The 20,893-nt window shown below is 32.9% G+C and overlaps 1 protein-coding gene across 1 annotated transcript; it reads right to left on the bottom strand.

The window, feature by feature from the left end:
- Window positions 1-3,466: 3,466 nt before the first annotated feature.
- Window positions 3,467-4,003, bottom strand: LOC140450936 (uncharacterized). The gene has a single exon (XM_072544631.1). The coding sequence runs from the start codon at window positions 4,001-4,003 to the stop codon at window positions 3,467-3,469; it is 537 nt and encodes a 178-aa protein (XP_072400732.1).
- Window positions 4,004-20,893: the final 16,890 nt, after the last annotated feature.

The raw sequence follows: 20,893 nt of genomic DNA, 5'->3' as shown, positions 1-20,893 counted from the left end.
CGTGCCGGGTTTCTTTAATATTACACTATTTTATTACTTTATTAGGTACTACAACTGTAATAAAAATAAATGTACTATTTTTAATATAAATGAAAAGAAATTGGCAGAACGATGGTTCAGAAACCAGAAAAAGAATCTATATAATATTTCACTTTGTTAGTTTTAAATATTTGTTTGCTTTGAGTGGATGTACTCTTAAAAGTTCCGAAAGTAACGGGTATAACATACCGGCTATTGATAGTTAAAGTACCGAGTCGTTACAGATATTAAAAAGTAACGAAAATTTACATACAGTTTCATATATCGCCGACTGATTTTAGTTTTAAAAACCGTCCTTATAGAGGTTTCCGGTGAAGAGAAGTGTCCGTTAAGAGACAGTTTAGTGTAAGGTATTTGTTTATTGAAGTCAAAAATGCCGAGACGTGTTTTAGATGTAGACAACTTTATATTTAATGTACTTTCTTATTTTACTGCTGAGAAAACAAACGGGGGCCCTTTGCGACCTGTTCAGTCCGTACATAAACATGTTTGTGATGCACTTTGTATTAGTGAAACAAACCTAAAGTCAACAAAATGTCGCACAATATAAATCTCGCCGGCAACCAAAGACTATAGATCTTCCCGAAGGTTGCAAATTTGAAATCCGTGAGACAATATATAAAATGCGCGAAAAGAAAGAACATGTTTGTTTAGATTCAGTGCTACAAAAATTAAAAGACAGAAATATATTTGAAATTTCCAGAACAAGTCTCTGGAGAGTTTTAAGACAGATTGGCTTTAAGTTCAAAAAGGAAGACAATAGAAAGGCTTTGTGTGAAAGAGCTAGTGTCGTTCACAAAAGAATAGAATTTTTAAGAAATTATAACAAATTTAAAAAAGAATGTTCTTCCTTCGTTTATTTAGACGAAACATGGATTTTTGCTAAAGGCGGTATCAAACGAATATGGCAGGACGAGAGCATAAAATCCATAAAACACATCAATAACGAGGGAAAGAGATATATTATAGTGTATGCAGGTCGAAAACATGGTTTTATTGAGGGAGCAGATCTTGAATTTTCATCAAAATCAAAATCAGCCGATTATCATGGCAATATGAATATGGAGATGTTTGTGAAATGGTTGAAAGAAAAACTGTTGCGAAGTTTACATGAACCATCCGTTATAGTACTGTATAATGCTGCGTACCATTCGGAAATTTTAAATAAGCAACCAACAAACACCTGGACCATAGATAAAATAAAAGAATGGTTAACGAATAAAAATATTACATTTCCTTAATACTGTTTTAAGCCTCAATTACTAAGGTTAGCTAAAAGTCATGCACAATCAAACATATATATATATATATATATATATATATATATATATATATATATATATATATATATATATATATATATATATATATATATATATATATAGTAGACGAAATTATACATAACTTTGGACATCGTGTGTTAAGACTACCGCCCTATCATTGCCAATTCAATCAAATTGAATATATTTGGGGGATATGCAAAACATATTATGATAAGCATATTGGATACAAGGGTTACAGTGATGAGTCAGACTTGGAAACATGGCAACAAGCATTGGATATTGGCACTCCTGAAATTTGGGGAAAAAGTGTAAAAAAATGTGAAGACTTAATTGAAGAATGGTGGATCCGTGAAGGTCGCATCGAAGCAGTTAGGATAGTTTTAGGAGATTGGGAGAATAAGAGAATAAGTAAGTTTTTTTTAATACTAATTGAATATTCGACTAAATAAAGTACACTATTTAATCACTTAAGTATTGTTACACTTCGTTTAAATCATTTAATTCAAAAACTAACTTGTTTACAATACTAAACTCAATGATAGTAATTATATAATTCAAAATCTGAATTACAACTGTTCTATAAACTATCAACTCTATATTTATATCATGACTTCATATTTAAATCTAAGGTTTATATCTGCCATAACAGTATTTTAAAAATGGGGAGAATTTACTATTGTACAATTCAGCACATTGGACCATTAAGTCGATACCTTAAACCGAATTTAAAACAGTCGTATATTCGTGGAATGGAGTATACTACAATTGTCATCTCTCTATCATTATTTATAGTCACTCTATTACTACCACAAAACAAAATTTATGTGGAATCAAGATTAACAGCATTACAGTGTTCCCTGCTATGATTTCAGTATGCACAATTATTATTTTATAATATTGTTCTGAAGCTATTTTCGTGTGGCATTTTAAAGTAATTACTATTTAAATGGGAATAAGCCACAATTAAAGGTTAAAGTACGTTTATTGACTTTTCAATTTCCACTTCGGAAATGGTTCTCAAAATAGAAACATTAGTAAATTGTGACTTATTCCCATTTAAATAGTAATTATTCTTTTATAAGCTGCCTCAGATTGTTTTGTAGTAGGATTACTATTAAAATACCCTCTGCTCCTTATTACCCCAAAAAATAGTTCCAAATGGTCTTGAGATAGTTTGTATGTTAAAATATACTTAAGATTATTTTTTGTTTCAACATGTTTTTGATTAAACTTTTAATACAAACAAGAAAACCTAAAAAACCTGCCTTTTTCTAGACTGCAAAATTGGAATACCTCCACAAGAAATATTAAGAATATACCTTTCAAATGCATCCAAATATTTACAAAATGGCTTCCTAGTTTGTACAGATAAAGGTTTTGTATAAAAATACTTTGCAAATCTATTCTTAGTGTAGGGGAGATGAAACACTTCAGTAAATGTGCATTAAATGATAAAAAACACTGATTTTACATGAACTTTATTCAGACACAAGTTACACACTGTTGAACTAATTCGCCATCTTTTTGTACTCTCAGCACAGCACACGTCCGCACATCGGATATGCTGTGCTTTACAAAATAAGACGTGGGAAGTGACGCGCTAATTTAAAATCATATATAATTTATACATGCTCCCCACCTTGAAAGGACAAGCTTTCAAACAAAGTATTTTTTATTAAATATTAAACAAAGGCAGAACACTTAAAAATATTGTCAATGTTTATTCACTTGAATATCACTTGGGAGGGGACATAGATTTACGACAGTTCTTTTCAAAAGTCCCTTCACAGTTCGAACGGTAACCACACAGATCACACCATCTGGGCTAGGATGCAATACTTCAACACGTCCCATAGACCAGTTCAATGGAGGCAAACACCGATATTTGATTAGAACCAGAGCGCCAATTTGTATGTTTAACTGATTTTGCTTCTACTTTTGTCGTTGCTGCAGCTCAGAAACGTACTCCAGCGACCAGCGTTGCCAGAAGTGCTGTCGAAGTTGCTGAAGTCGTTGAAATGATGAGAGTCTATTTGGCGGTATAAGAGTGACATCAATTTCTGGCATGGATTCCATCGATCGTTCAATTAAAAAGTATGCAGGTGTGATGGGAGAAAGGTCAGAGGGATCAGAGGACAAAGGACTTAGAGGCGGGGAGTTAAGATTCCTTCAACCTGAGCAAGTATTGTAGAAAAGTCTTCATAAGTTAGTTTAGATTCTGATATTACACATACCAGATGTGCCCTCATAGATTTTATTCCAGCCTCCCATAGGCCTCCGAAATGAGGCGAATGGGCAGGTATAAATTGCCAATGTATATCATTATTTGCATAAATATCAGATATGTGAGCATTATTGGTTTTGAGAAATTTACTTAACTCTTGTAACTTATTGTTAGAACCAACGAAATTTGTACCGTTGTCAGACATAATTTGTGCTGGTTTTCCCCGCCTAGCAATAAATCGCTTTAATACGTCTAAAAATGACTGAGCTGTTAAGTCCGTAACAAACTCCAAATGATTCGCCTTTACAGCTAGACATACAAATAGATAAACATATGCCTTGTAAGAGGATGAGTTTCGCCCTCGTTTAGTTTTAAGGACAAATGGGCCAGCATAGTCGACTCCTATCACAGAAAAGGGAAGAGTTGGAGTAACACGTGCGGCGGGAAGATCTCCCATTATTGGAGATATTTGAGTAGGCTTCATATGAAAACACCGTACGCATTGACGAACTGTTTGTTTTGCAGCACTTTTGCCGTTAATGGGCCAAAAGGTTTCTCTAACCACAGAGAGAAGATGCTGAGGGTCAGCATGAAAAAGTCGAAAATGAGTTGACCGGAACACCAAGGTCGTAAACGGATGACGCGCAGGTAGTAACATGGGATATTTCTTGTCGAAATCAAAATGAGAATGACGTAATCTGCCTCCTACTCTTATTACACCCGCTTCATCTAAGAAAGGATTAAGGCTGACAAGCTTGCTGTTCGAAGAAATCAATCTTCCTTCCTTTAAACGAGAAATTTCATCAGAGAAACTTTCCAATTGAAATCATGAATGGGTTGCTTGTGTGAGTCCATTTCAAATAGGTAAAAGAAATAAAATAAGATCAGATAAGACCAGATTTTACCAGTTCCTCTCCTACACAGTGATGTAGTGCCAATAAGCCCCCTTTTTTTAAGTTTTATGTCTGTTTTGTCCTTTTAATTGTGTTCTGTTTGTCCCTAATTGTCTGTATTTTTATAATTTTTACATTTGTCATCACAATTTCTGCCAAAACAGAAATCAAATGATTTTTTATCAAAAATCTAATAATTACAAGCAAAAAAAATTGTACACCCACAAAATTAGTACATCTAATTTAATTCATTGTCATACAACTGTCCTCTTACTGTAAAAATATCAATAAATCAACACACATTTCTAAAATATATCTCTTGAATAAATATAAATAACTTTTAATAATTTAAATAATATAAAACTTCACTTTCATTTAACAAACAATCACATACCGTAACATGAGGCTACTTTGTGACACTTTTTTGGGTTTTGTGTCGATGTAGTACATACACTTTCGGATTATTATAATTTTAAAAATACTACCTGAAAGCTCAATCTTTCCGTTTTGTTCAGTGAAAACTATATCGCGCTATATGTTACAGAAATCAAGAAAATGTCAAAAAAAAGTTGTCACAAAGTCGCCCCATGCGTAGGGTTTTCTTTGTGACATTTAAATTTTTCTGTGATATTTACATGGAATTCTGACTGTGGCACAAAAAAACACCCGTACTTGGTTTAGAAAGAAAAATTATAATTAAAAGAAATTAATAAAAAAATTATATATTGGCAGGAAATAAAACAGATATTAAAAAAAAACATTTTATTTTACATAAAATTAAACAAAAAAATATTTAAGAATATGTAACGTCATTTAGATAACAAAAAAGCTGAAAAATACGGGTAACTAAATAAAGAGATATTATAAAACTTTATTAAATCCCTAGAGTTATTCAAGTATAGCTACTATTTAATTCTGGAATGTCAAATAAAGCTCGCTTTCCACGTTGCTTTGGAGCCTTTATATCCAAAATCATTTCATTTTTATAAAATATTTCATCCTTCTTTTCAGGCCACTTCCATTGTTTAACCATTGATCTTGTTTTGGAGACATTGGTGATTTGGCCAGGAAAATATTTTTCTTTGAATTGAACGACAGCTTACTTTCCCACTGACTTGGCCACTCCTTCGGATATTAAAACATCTTTTGAAGAATGTTAGTTTTCAACGCCAGAAAGATGTTCATCCCATGAACTATCATCACTTTCCATATATTCAGGTTCGTGTTCATCTTCACTAGCAGTATCTGAATCATATGAATTATTTCTCTGGCGTTTTTTTTTTGTTGGGTTCCAGAGGTCGACTAAGACTTATCATCATTTTCTGTATTTACAACAGCGGTAATATCGTTGTTAAAGTCACTACTGCTTATACTTTTTCCTGGTGAAACATTCAAACGTTTTTTTTTGTTCTAATCTGTCTTCCTTTGGTACTTTCCGTTCTTATATTGGTTAGATGTTCAATAAAACTATTGCCAACATTTTCAGCTATTTGGACATCTGCTGTTACAATACGATTGCATAAACGATCTAAGACTTGCTGGCGATCTAAAGGAAAAATTACAGTGTTTCTAAATCCGGATTTTAAATTGTTAGCCTCATCTATTTGGTTCATCAGATATTTTAAAAGACTTTTGGTATAGAAGAAAGTTTGCTACCGTGACCACTTGTCTTCCATGTATTCAAGATCTTCCGCCATATTTCCTTCATAGGGTGGAAAAAGGGCCACGTCTAGTGGCTGGAGCAAATGAGTGGTGTTAGGTGGTAGTGCTATAAACCGAATGTCATTAGCTTCACATTCTTAAACGACTTGCTGATTTAAATGTGAACATTGTCAACTATAATTGCCTTTCGTCCCTCTTGTTTTAATATTGGAAGTAGTAGTCGTAGAAACCAATCCTCAAAAACTTGGTGGAGCTAATTGACTCTCGGCATTTCCACATATCATTAAAGAAGTACATGCTTTAGACGCGTTTCTTATACGTTCAGGATACTTGGTTCCTCTTTTAGTTAATATTTTGCTTTGTCCTGGGTCATCGACAAGATTGGTTTTATGGTAATTCCAAATGTTACATGCAGGAATGTCTTGTAACTCCAACTCTAAGTTATCAAAGAAGTTATTTATCATTTCTTCATCAGTCTGAGCTCTAGCATGTGAAATATTCTGAGCTATCCTCTGAGAAAGTTGGGGATGTCGTTTTAAACATGATTTTACCCATTCCACTCCTGGCATATTGTCTTTAAAGGATTTAACATTTTTGTCTTGACGGTCTAAAAACGATTTTACAATACACCGAAGGTTAAAAGTAGATACTGGAAAACCGAAAGCTGATACCATAATTAAATGGACTGCAAACAGATTTTTCTCCTCTTCACTTTTTGCTGTCCATGTTTTTTGGTGTGCCTGTTTTTAGTTTTGAGCCATAAAGTATTTCGGTGAATGTTGTATTTTTTTGCAGCACCACGAAGCGAAAGTCGTTGATCCTGATGTCATCAAGAGCTTCTGCTAACTTCTCTTTGGTATAATTGACATAGTTACGATTCCAATCTTTCTTTTATAGATTCATGGCATTTTATCCAAAAATAAATATTAGTATTTTAATCAAAACACCAGGGGGTTACTTTGTGACATTCCATGTGTCACAAAGTAGACCGTGTTTGTACTTTTTTTAAATATTTTCATGAAACAACGTTAAAACAAACTAATAAAAGACAACATTTTAGAACTAAATTGAGGCAACATATTGTGTTAAAATATAAACTGTTATGATACTTTGGTAGAAATATCTTTTAATAATTCTTCTGGGCAAGACAAAGTTTGCGCGCCAAACCAAAATGACCTGTTTTCACGACGATCAAATCAGCTGTGGCATGACGAGCGAAGATGCACTGAGAAATTTGGTTATTGTCCCCCCAGATAGCGCACATAGTCTACTATTGAAATAGAACATTTTAATTATTCCAGTATTTCTAGTGACTCGGCCAAGTTCATAAGTTTAACTTTAGAGGCCACTGTCACAAAGTAGGCATATGTGTCTCAAAGTAGCCTCACTTTACGGTATACCTTACTCCTATTTCATTTGTTAACATCTCTCCCCTCAAGAAACTTCTTCGTTAATTGTCAGATAGTTACAACATTAACCGAAGATCACTCAACATCAGCAATACAGGATAGTTTGAACTAAGTATCACGAATCAATAACTAAAACCTCTTGTACCGGAATCATTTAATTTACTTTGTACCGTTTGGGTACCGTTTTGGTAGTAAAAAAACGGGTGTGGCAGGCCAGTGGGACTGCCGGTAGAAGTTACACTTCTATACACGCATTCGCAGTTACAAATTTATTTGGGAGTCAATCTGCACAATCATTACATATGTAATTCTATAGGTAACACATAGCAGAAAGAGAAACAGAATTAATAACAACTTACTAACAATTAATAAACAACATTTGACCTGTAATAGGAGTATAGTAAATGAAGGATTGAATTAATATTTTGATGAAAATGTATATTTTTATTTTCATATATGTATGAAAGGAGTTGAATGCAAATTTTTTTTTACACATACTCTGCAGTAAAATTCATTGTTTATTTTGTTATTAATATAAAAATACAATACAATGCACTGCAACATAATTCAATATAATAATACAATACAAATTAAAATGCAATATTCATAAGTATTTAAAAATGACAATAATATACATAACTTTTCTACTTACGCATATGTTTAATTTATCATGTAATAATAGTAATAAAAAAGTCCTCCCCGACTGGGAATCGAACCCCGCGTGACAGGCAAGGATACTGACTACTATACTACCGAGGACATGACACAAACGGATTTCAAAATTGACAGTTCTGGGTCATACAGTGATTTATTGAGATTATTAAGATTTTGCAGTTCTAACATACTTACTTTCAGAATTACTAATTAGCAAAAAAAAATAATTTACCGTTTATTTGATACTTTTTACTAACCAATTGGTATTCTAGTTCAAATATAGCTGAATATTACTTATTGATAATAATAAAAGGAGCATAGCACACTTTGGCATTTAAAGTTTTGATGACATATGGCTCTTACCATTACTTTCATTGGTAGTTGAGTCGGTATAGCATTATTGAATTAATATACACCATTTTTTAATAAGAGATATTTGTTCTTATTAAATTATGTTTATTTTATAAAAATTAAAAATCTGTTCAATACACATTGGGATCAAAAACTTACAAATAAATCGTAAATCTAAAGAAACAGAAAAATGGGGGTTAGACTGGTTTGGCATAATAGTTCCTCCTGAAGTTTGGTGGTTAGGCTATCACTCTATGCATAATAATGGTGTCAATAATAAAATACTATAAAATTTAATGCAAATAAAAAAATAATAAATTATAAATGACAAAAAAAATTTTTAAAATCTATAAAAAAATAAAATACAACAAAAATAGCCTACAACAACTTTACAATTATTAAATTATAATAAAATTTTATGAATTATTTATTATTCTAACAGTAGTTACAAAAATAATTATTATTATTAGTTTTCATCTTCACTGCTTGAAGTATTCAGCATATCTTCAACACCAACAGAAGTATTGAGGTTTTTGTAAAACTCTTGAGCAATTGGGGGTATGAATACCATTAGATCTTCAATGTCTTTTATTTTCTTCTGGTCAACTGTACGCCCATTTGGGTACAACAACGAAAGAGGAGAAGAATAAAGGTTTAGTGGACCTCGCTTTTTTAGATTCACTTCATGGAACTGCCTGTTCTCATTGAAAGAAGTTTTGTACAATATTTTCACTTTTACTGCCTTTTTTTACTTGGATGTGAACCATGGTTCTCCAGACAACCTTCTCACCATCTTGTGTTTTCTTCCTATTAGTAATTTGCTTCAAAAGCTGTTTTGAAGAGAAAAACATCTCAGAAGACATCATATTAACTATAAAAGGTCTTTTTTACATGCATTTTTTACTACCTCAGACCAATCTGCAGGTAGATAAATTTTTTGTAGTATTTCTTTGCCTTTTCTATTAATCCAAAGTCCTGATCACATGGTAAATATGTATGGCCTGGAATTAAAAATTTATGGTCAATTTTTTTTGACCACCGCATTGATCACTATACATGATTATATGAGATTTATCCCCAGCATGATATTTGAAAAAGTGGATGAGGCATGAAGCAATTTCGTCTGGGCCTCTGGAAGCTATAGATTCGTTCCATAAGTATGTAATAACTTCATCCGTTGTCATGTCATGGATTCCTAATAAATATGTCCATAACTGCCTTTTGTAGTAACAGATCCCAACGTCTAAATCTGGCGTTGGGAGGGTTTTCATCAGATCGAAACAGACTAATAATGAATCACTGTTTAGTGCTTTGGTAATTGCAACATCAGACTTCATTGCTTCTCTGGCTTGTTCGGTCAATATTTGATGCGATTCTAGTTCTTCCCTAAGGTGTAACTTTTCTTCTTCATTAGAAGAACAGTCAATTTTATTTTTTAGTAAGTTGCATGTTTTGCACGTGTCTTTTAAAGGAGGGTGAAAGTGATAATTAAAATCTTTATTGAAGACATCTCTAAAAACGTAATCGCTACTTGGTACAATCTCTGGGATTTCTTCTTTACAGTGTTGTTTATACAGTGAATACATAATATTAATATTTAAAGATAGTGATAGATAGAGCCTATGAGGGCTTTTCTTTCGAGAATAGTGAGACTGATAAACAGGGAATTTTTTCAAAAAATTTGTTATATGTTCACGAGTTGAAATTTTAGTTTTATTATGGGGCTCATGTTTTCCTCTCATATCGTCAGATGTTGTTTTTAAAATGGCATGTGAGATTCTCTGGTCTGATATTCTTAGGGTATGCTTAAAAACATTCTTACAAACTTCTACAGTGTTTACATTTGAAATTGGAAAAAAATAGTGTCGTGAAAAATTCCTCTTACTTGTTTAATTTTTTGTACGCTTTCTCTTTACTTCACTCACTTTAACATGTGACTGAATGTACATTGTCTGTAATTTCCAATCTTTCAAACTGTAAAAGTATTTATGTATTTCTTCTCTTTTTTCGGGAATAAAGTTTGTATTACATTTAAAATTACATTTGCACTAAAAAAATCTTAATTCCTTTTCTCTAACTGTAGTCCCTTTTACCGACAAATATTCCTGTCCACTGTTTCTAAGGCGTTTTCGTACATTCTTCTTCCATTTATTTTCATCCCTCTTTCTTTTTCTTGAATGGATTGGTTCTTCTTCTGTATTATTCTGTATCTCTTCATGATTCTCAGCATCTATTATTTCACCTTCATTCAATATGTTTACATTGTTTTCATCATGAACATCATTTATATTAATATCTACGTTGTCTAGCTCTTGAAAAACTTGAAAACATCTTTCATCATTAATAATAATTAAGTTATATTCATTATTTTCATGATTCTCAGCATCTATTATTTCACCTTCATTCAATATGTTTACATTTTTTTTATCATGAACATCATTTTTATTAATATCTACGTTGTCTATCTCTTGAAAAACTGTGTAAGACCTTTTATCATTAATAATAATCAAGTTATCTTCATCGTGCCTCTGTAGTCATTTATACCTATCAGGTCTACCTCTTTTAAGCCTTCAGTAGATCTTTCGTCATTGATAATAATCAAGTTACTTTCATTATGTGAATCGTGTATGTTTATGTAGTCTCTTACGAGATCAGTATTCATATGTTCGTCTTCTCTTAAACTAATATAAGTATCATTAGAAAACAACTCTCCAATGGAGACATTCTCAGTGGTAACAATTTGCTCTTTGTTTAATATTTCATTTATTAAACTTCTTTCATTGTTATTATTGTATATTTTATTATTATCTGCAGATAATCCTGCATTCTCATTATAACCAGTCAAAATAGGCCTAGTAAAAGAGTGTTCAAAAACAAGTAAACTAACAGAAGTTTCTTGGCTGTCTTTAATGTTAGGATTTTCAGAAATTTGATTAATCAATATTTTCTTATTTTTATCAAAGCTGTTATTAGGTCCTGGTATTGGCGTTTTATTGATGCTAACTTCGATTTCATCTTGTATTTTGTCTGAAAAGAATGGATTGGATTAGGCAACTTTAAGACAATTTTCAATGCCATAGTAGCCTAACCATCAAAAAAACACCAAGCCACAGTTGATAAAATGCCAAAGTAGCATACGTGCCATAAAGTATAAAAATGTTAAGATACAATGTAAATACCGCTTTTAGAATCGCAAGGTTAATGAAAACTAATTTAATTGTATTAAAGAAAAAAAACTACTCGCATAGGATTGATTCATAACGTGTATGTTAAATATTCATTTTAATTTTGCTATCGTACATTTAGTCAGATTAACAATTTTATATTCATAAGGGGACAATATTTTATAGCCCTGTATAAATTACATAGACTATTTCCCGTTATTTACAAAACTATAGAACTTATTTGAAACTATTACATGATATAACCTAAAAATGTAAACATAATTTAAATTGGGTTGTAATTAATAATGGCTTACCTTTGCTATTAGCCTCAGTTTGTAACACATCAGTACACTTTACCATTTTTATTGTTCTTTTACGAAACATTTTCCTTATTATTTAACCATCAAAAGTCGCATGTAAAAATCACTTCACAAGCCTATTTAAAAACACAATGTATTTGCCGCTTAAGTCAGTTTGGCATGCAACGTATCAGAGGTTGACAGTGGTGCCAAACTAAATAACTGTTGATAAAAAATTCCCCACTACATTTTTGTCTGTTAGACTTCTATGGCATTATAGTATAAGTAATATGGACTCATTTAAGAGCGTATTCAGGAAATCTCCAAATTATCGCTTAGTTCACTTTGGCACTGAGCGCCTCAATATATATATATAATATATAATATTAAATATATATACAAAAGGAACACTTTGATATTCGAGAGAGGAAGAGAGAGAAAATATATCTTCTGTCTCTCTCTTACTCATTATCTTACATATGTAATGATTTCACAGATTCACTCCCATACAAATTTCCAACGTGGAGCGCGCGTATAGAAGTATAACTTCAAAAAAAATTAAATTGATTGTAAGTCTTATTTTATTCCTGTTACCTATTTCTAATTGAACTAATTTGGTCAAACACTGAATGGATGAACGTAATTCTACTGAAGTAAGGGAACCAGTCCATCTGAGAGAGTTGTCACCAACCAGAGCATTGTGCCTAATTCTTAACCAATAGGCCACCAACCTCGTAATCTTGGTTAAACTTCTTAGAATTGAGAATCTCTCAAATTAAAATTTAAAAGGGTTAACTAAAACTAGAGATTTAGTCAAAGATTAAGTTTCAGGAAGAACTTTAGGAAAATCAAACTGACGAGCAGACCAACCATCTTCAGCACTCACTAAGAATGTTGGGCCATGCAACCAGAGATCACATGAACTAAGAAGACCAGGGTTGATACCCCGAGACAGAAGATCAGCTGGATTGTCAGTTGTAGCGGTGTGTCTCCAATTTGCAATGTTGGTTTTAGACTTATTTCGGAAACACGATTACCCACAAACGTTTTAAGCAAGTAAGAGGGAGTTTTGATCCAACCTACGACAATGGTTGAATCTGTCCAGAAAAATCTCTTATGAAAATCAATGTTAAGGGATTGGTTTACTTTATCCACAAGCTGTGATAAATTAAGGGCACCACAGAGTTCCAGAGGCGGAACAGAGATTTTCTTTAGAGGTGCTACCTTGGATTTAGCACACACTAGATTGACTGATGTATTAGCGTGATTATCGACACTTCTAATATATATTGAAGCACCATATGCTGATTCGCTAGCATCAGAGAACTCGTAAAACTCTCGATGAATAGAATTCTTTAGAATAGTATGTCTGGGAATACTTAAGTCATTTAAATGAAATAAATTGTCTCGAAAATGTAACCACTTAGTTTGAATATCGAGAGGAACAGATTGGTCCCAATCTAAGATTTGATTGGTCAAAAATTTGAACAATTCCAGAAAGGAGGGATCTTTTAGACACAGTATTCAGCAAAGATGTAGAATCCACTCGATAAGATAAGAGATCAGACTTTGGACACCACTGAAGACTCAAAGTGTTTGTATTTTCGTTAGAACCTAAGGAAAGTAATATGTCTGGAGAATTTGAGTTATGCAAATTTTGAAGAACTTTCGGTTCATTAGAGACCCATTTACATAATGGAAAGCATCCAGATTCTAAATAGAGGAAACTTCAAGGTAGATTCTGGATAAACTATCTGCAGACTCCGAACCTGTTAACAGATCATCTACGTAAAAGTCATAGCCAATAACTTTTGAGGCCTCTGGATATTCATCCACAGAATCAAGGAATTGATGAAGACAACGAGTTGACAGAAAAGAAGCAGCAGCTGTGCCATACGTAACTGTGTTGAGTTCATAAGGGCAAAGTGGTTGAGAAGGCTCAGCTCACCATAGAATTTTCTGCAAGCAACTTTGTGATGGGTTCACTAAAACTTGCCGGTACATTTTAATTAACTATATCTGCAGTGACAACATAAGAATGTTGACGAAATCTTAGTAATATAGATGCAAGATCATTTTGAAGTGAAGGTCCTACCATTTGTAGGTCATTGATGGAGAGTCCTAATGAAGAGGGAAAAGAACCATTGAAAAGTTCCCTGAGTTTAGTAGTCAGGCTCTCCTCTTTAATTATTCCATGGTGAGGAAGATAAAAATCTGGTTCAGCAGTATTAGCCGAAGTACAGTGTGACATATGTCCTAAAGACAAATATTTGTTCATAAAATTAACATATCTTTCTTTGAGAAGAACATTAGCTTGAAGTTTGCGCTCTAGACTATAGAAACTTCTAGTAGCGGCTTGAATAGAATTTCCAAGTTTGGAAGAAGAATCCTTTAAAGGTAGTGATACAACGAATCTACCTTCTTCGTTTCTTTGAAAACTGTTTTTGAAATGTGTTTCACAATTTATTTCTTCTTCTAAAAGAAGTTTAGAAGCATGACGCTCTTCAATTTCCCAAAACCGAGTTAAGTCAGGGCATTCTTTATTGTGTGAAAAGTTACATATAGTTTTCGAAGTAAGAGAGTGAGATGTGGGGCCGGAAATTATCCATCACAGTTTTGTTTTCTGGAGTATTGGATTGTTCGGACCTAATTTTACTTGACCAAAACATAGCAGATTCCAAAAGTGACTTGCACCGATAAGAATATCAATATCAGATGGAATGCAATAGTTTGGATCCGACAACTGAATATTAGAAGGAATATGAAAGGCTAAAGTATCAAGACGGTAACTTGGAATCGTATCACATATGTTGTCAACGACTAAACATGACATTGAAGATTCATAAGAAGAGTGAAGCGACTTTATATGGATATTGGTTTTGAATTGAACATTAGAAAACACTTGACCAATACCGATAACGGAGATTTTTGCTTTATTTCTAGGCAGACCTAATTTATTTAGAATCCTGTCTGTTACAAAGTTTGACTGACTGCCACTGTCGAGCTCTAAAAATATGTGTGTTTTCTAGTTCGTCAAGCACTTGGACTCGGACAGTTGACAGCAAAACACCTTCCCTGTGAACGGTGCTTGAAAGAGAATGAGAATTTAAACTAGTACCTGGTTCAGGACTAGGATTTTCAACTGATTCAAAGTGCAGTAATGTATGCCGCTTTTGCTGAACTTTTTACATTTACCATATTTACACGAATTATTTGATGACTACTATATAAGCAGTTGAAACAAAGAGAATGTTTCTTTGCTTCCTCGATACGAGCTTGTACATTGTGTTTTAAGAAAATACTACATTGTATGTGATGGATACCCTCGAATTAGAAGTGGACTGTATGTTTGCTTTGCTTGAAGTATGGTGGTTTTACACCCATTGATTAGATGAATAATGAGCCAGAAACTAGAATAACTACATGTTGACTTTAGAACGTATATTTCTAGACTGTTACCGGACGGCGCGAGCAAGCTGCGTCGACGGTTAAACCTACAGGGTGGGCCTTGCCCAAAATATAAACATAATTATATTCATTTAAAAGAATGAAACTTGAACAGTATGATCTTGTGTTGACCCTTGCACAAGATGCACGATGATAGAGAAGAATGATTGCTAACAAAAGAGCGGCTACTTATTGATTTAAATTTGACACCCGATGTTGAACTGGAAGAGCGCCTGTGGTCCACAGACTGCTCCACCTTTTCTAATATATCAGCTTTGGCTTTAAGAAACTCCAAGAAATCATTGAAAGAGGGATCACTAAGATTGGTTTTTTTCCCAATCACGTGCTGTCTCCGAATCAACTCTCTCCATTACAATAAATAATGCATCCCATTTCTCCACTGGTTGATTGAGTGACTGCAGGGATCGCTTGCTTCTACATCTACTATTGCTTGTAATAGTGTCAATTAGATAACGGAGTGAAGAAGATGAATTTTCTTTAATGTTTCTTAACCCAAATATAGATTTTATATGATTATGAATGAGTAACTGCTTGTTTGCGAATCTTTCACAGAGAAGTTTCCAAACGACTATGAAATTTGAAGAGGAAACTGTAAGCGACGTAATAACCTTTCAGCGTTACCCGAAAGACTCGATTTCAGATAATTAAATTTCTTGATATCTGATTTGTTTTGATTTTTAATAATGATTGAATTAAAGGAATCATGAAACTCAAAGCAACCCGTAAATTTTGGCAACTGAACTGAGCGCAATGTAACCCCTAAAGAATGAGTATTATTAGAAGGATGAGAAACTGAAACATTTTGGTTAGTAGCCTCAATTAGTTGTTTTGCGGCAGTGCTTGCTTTGAAATATGCGTTTTCGTAATCCTCGCGGTAGTTTAATTCTTCCTCTGGTATTTCATCTAAACACGACTCTATTTGACATTGTATGTCTTCAAACTGTAAAAGAATACTTTCAGATTTAGAATTAATACATTTTTCAACGAATTTTGTAAAAACTATCAGTTACGCTTTAATTGAACCTCGAGTTTTGCGTAATTTCTCAATATTAACATCCGTAATGAACTAAAATAAACTTTTAAACGAAATATTTATAATAACAAGTAATGAGAGTATATGCTTTAAAGATAAAATACCCTTTTTATTTAAAAAGTCACGTATGAAACAGAATTGATATTTTTAAAACTGATTAAAAAGGCTAGTCAACATAAAAAAACTCGTTTATCTTATCTTATCTCGACGATGAAAATGAAACCTTATATTATTTTAGATAGTTAAAATGTTGATTGTAATAAATATAGGTTTTGAAATTAAGATAAGGATAAGGATACTCACTCGAAATATGGTTGGACTGTAAATAATAGTCGACCAGTTTAGGTAGCAGAATAGTTATTCGACGATTCTATCAGTACTTCTATTTGAACGACTTTAAACACTTAGATTTGTCGGCACTATCGATGAAGTTGTTGAATATAGTTGACCAATTTTGCGGCAGAATGCTTGATGAAGAATTTCTGGTAACACTTTACTCGGTCGACTGTAACGGTTGAATTCACTTTTGTTCTTGTAATTTTGATAATGATTATATCAATTATTAACACTGAAATTTAATAATTAATAGGTATATTCGGCGACGAAGGACCATGTAGAGGGGATAAAACACTTCAGTAAATGTGTATTGAATGATAAAAAACACTGATTTTACATGAACTTTATTCTGACACAAGTTACAAGCTGTTGAACGAATTCGCCATTTTTTTGTACTCTCAGCATATCACACTTGTGCACATCGGATATGCCGTGCTTCACAAAATAAGAGGTGGGAAGTTATTCGCTAATTTAAAATCCATATACAATTTATACACTTAGAATTGAATATATCAAAAACATCATTTAATTTTTGAATAAAAGAAGCAGTCTCTTCTGTCGCTTTAAATTCAGGTATGCAAAAGTTCTTTGACAAGTACAAGAAAACTTTTGCTACAATTTTACTGATCGTTTGAGCAGCTACTTTTACCTTAATTTTTTTCTTTTTACTACTCCTTCTGAGTATTGTAGCGGCAAGAAGGCCTTCACTATAATGTAAGTCAACTAATTTGTTGCTGAATGCCCAAATAAGTTGTTGATTTTCATTCTCAAGTATTTTTTTCTGATTCCAAGCATTTGCCAACTAATTTGAGCATGTGACATATATCTGGGAACAAATATATATTATCTAGAGAAACAGGATGTTGAAAATGAGTTTTCATGGAAGATTATGTTGAAATCTGCTCCTAATTCGGCAGCCATTTGAAGGTCAGCTGGTGCACCATCAAATGTCATTGATGTAACTACTATACCAGTATCATGTATTAATACCTACTAAGCAATTTTTAACTAATGCTGCTTTCTCAGAGCCAATTATTCCATGTTATAAAAAATACTCAACGGGTATTTTCCAGGGACTGTTCAAACTAACCAACATAAAAACCAATAACTCCTTGACTTCAGGAAGTTCATCACTATTAAGGTTTGCCCCGATGTCTACATAACCGGAAAAATTATTTCCAGTCCATTCAATTTGTTTCCGAATAGACATTTCGTCTAACACAGGGTTACAAAGGATTCTTGTATTTGCCATTTGGGTTTCATATTTAGCGTTGCAATACTTCTTATGTCCATCCAGGTTTACCATCCATGGACTGGTACCATTTTGAAATTGTTTTTGGATGTGGTAATGTTTGATTAAATGTTTTTCTAACATATCTGTATGCCTTCATAGAGTAAAATGACAATATGAGTGCAAAGCTTCTTAAACTATACTTTTGTTTCTTTGGTCCTTTTAACATTTTTTTTTTAAATAACGTTAATGGCCCCTGGTAGTGAAGCCTTAAAAATAAAAATATGTTATTATCAATTAAAATTAAATTAACACTTTGGCTACTGCCTATAAATTTGAAGTTTTTTGTCAGAAACTGAAACTATATTTTGGTAAAATTCACAATATTTAATACTAAAAACATGTAAATATCAACATTTAGGTATTTTTTTGAAAAAAAAAATCATGTGTAAGGGCCGTGTCAAAAAATGGTACACACAGTTTGTGGCAGAAATAAATGTGTAATTATCTTCTTAGAAACTATACCTAGAAACTGTACCATTTTTGGACACAATGTTCATTTTTTTGCGTGACAGTAATGAGTGTCAAAAAAGCAGTTGGTACGCAAAAACTTATCACTGCATGCTAGACAAGATGTTTTAACACGTTTTGTTTCATTTATAGCAAAGTTACGTCCATTTCTAGCACTATTATTTTTATAACATCTTGTACAACGACCTCTCTGTTCCACTTCGGAAAGTTTGTGATTTCTTTCTTGGTTAACACGACGATCATCCAAATTTTTCATCTGAATATTTCGACTACGAAAAATTTCTGAGGCGATTTCTTCTCTAAATTTAGTGATACTTATCTTTTTGTTTGTTATAGCCTCGTATGCAGTATGTGCATTTATAATAGATGTGTTAACCAAAAGTTCAATTGAAACTTTCCTATACCACTTAATACCCCTACGCACTGCTGATGAATATGATGCTTTTTGATCAGAGACGTCTATAAATGATTTCACATTATTATACTGCACGATTGTGGAAGGCTTTCTCACGACACCCCTTTTTGTTGGCACGTCCACTATTTCAGGCACAGACTCCGTAGTGAGAAACATGACATCTCTTTTGTCTTTCCATTTTCCAATTATGATTTTACTGTTACTCTGTCTCATGACTAATTCACCCCTTTTTAATTTAGCCTCACTTACTACTTTTGGATTATGCTTCCTGTGTTTTCTCAGTGTGCCTATTAAATGTGTATCTTTGTACAGAAGTTCGTGTGCTAAATTCACGCTAGTGTAATAATTATCTGTGCACAAAACGCGACCTGAATGTAAAAGTGGTTCCATAAGCTGTAGCACCACTTTTGTACCAATTGGCTTTTCATTAGGTGTTTGCTCTTTTCCTGTATAAATTTTAAAATTGTATGTGTAACCTTTCACTCCACATAGTTTAAATAATTTCACACCGTATTTGTGACGCTTCCCCGGTATATATTGGCGAAAGCTCAGTCGTCCTCGAAAAGGAATCATCGTCTCATCTATACACACATTCTTGTCAGGAGTATATGCTGATTGGAACTTCTTGATTAACAAATTTTGCAAGGGAAGGAATTTTTTGAGCCTATCATCTGAGGCAATTTCGTTGTTTGAGAAGTGCAAATTGGACAAAAGAAGCTCAAACCTTATCCTGGACATGTGAACAAATTTTCCAATTTCATTTTTGTACAGCATATTGGTGCTAAAATAATCTTTCAAAGTGGGTTTACGATCCAAACCCATCCATATTAGAAGACCTAAGAAAACAAAAATTTCGGATTGATTTGTGTTTCTCCATTGTCCCAATAATGCTGTTTTTGTTAATGTTTCATTTGTAATTCCTGATGCTATTTTCTGTTCAGCATATCTGTTGGTTTCCTCGGCAATAAGTGATAAGATATCGTTGTCAATAAATAATTTATAAAAATGAATTGGATGATCTCCTTCCCTTTGTGCAAAAAAACTTTGGGAGAATCCTGAATCTTCCGTGAAAGTAAATGTGTTCAAATTACCTACAAAATTTTAAACTCAAAACTATAAAAGTGAATACTAATTTATATATTACCTGCACAATTATTCCAAATGATATTAGGATTAGGATTATTTAAAAAAATATCAGATTCAGAATCGTTGTTGAGAGATTCTAGATCAGATTCGAATTCTAACTCTTGCCCATCACTGTTAATTTCTAAATTAGAGGAAGAAGAACACGAATTTTGATCATTTGGATCATCTATATCCATAGCATCATCATCATCATCTTCACTAATAAACTCATACTCCATTTCACTCATATTCTCGGCCATTTCACGTAGTTCAGCATCACTTAATTTTTTATTTGACATTTTAAGTACTAATTTTAGAACCGTAAACACACAAGACTAATATTGCACAAACAAAAATTTTCTGCAAGTCAGAAAATGGCCATAATATGCCGTCTGCTGAAGGAGTCTCAAACTGCTCCGCCATAATTTAAAAAAATCGGTCATAGTACAGCCATCTGTTGATTAAGTCGCAAACTGCTTCGCCAGAATTTAGCAGTAAACTGTAGGAACCTAGATACGCATTTAAAACCATCAGAACTGTGTTCACCAAATGTACACACAGCTTGAAACATTACCATTTCATGTGACCAAATTTGGTACACGCAGTTTCTGGTAAACATCAACTGTGTACCAGAAATGGTACACACAGTAGCCAAAGTGTTAAATAACACTAATCTTCAATTGCCATTCAGAGTTTTCATTAACCAATAGCTTTTTTTTCAATAATGTTAAAAGTGAAGTTAGATATGTAATTTTTGTTCTCATTCTTCTGACAGA

Source organism: Diabrotica undecimpunctata, chromosome 9 (genome assembly GCF_040954645.1).
Source record: "Diabrotica undecimpunctata isolate CICGRU chromosome 9, icDiaUnde3, whole genome shotgun sequence".
NCBI classification, from domain to species: Eukaryota; Metazoa; Arthropoda; class Insecta; order Coleoptera; family Chrysomelidae; genus Diabrotica; species Diabrotica undecimpunctata.
Note: the sequence above shows the minus strand (reverse complement) of the source record. Positions and strands in the feature narration are given on the sequence as shown.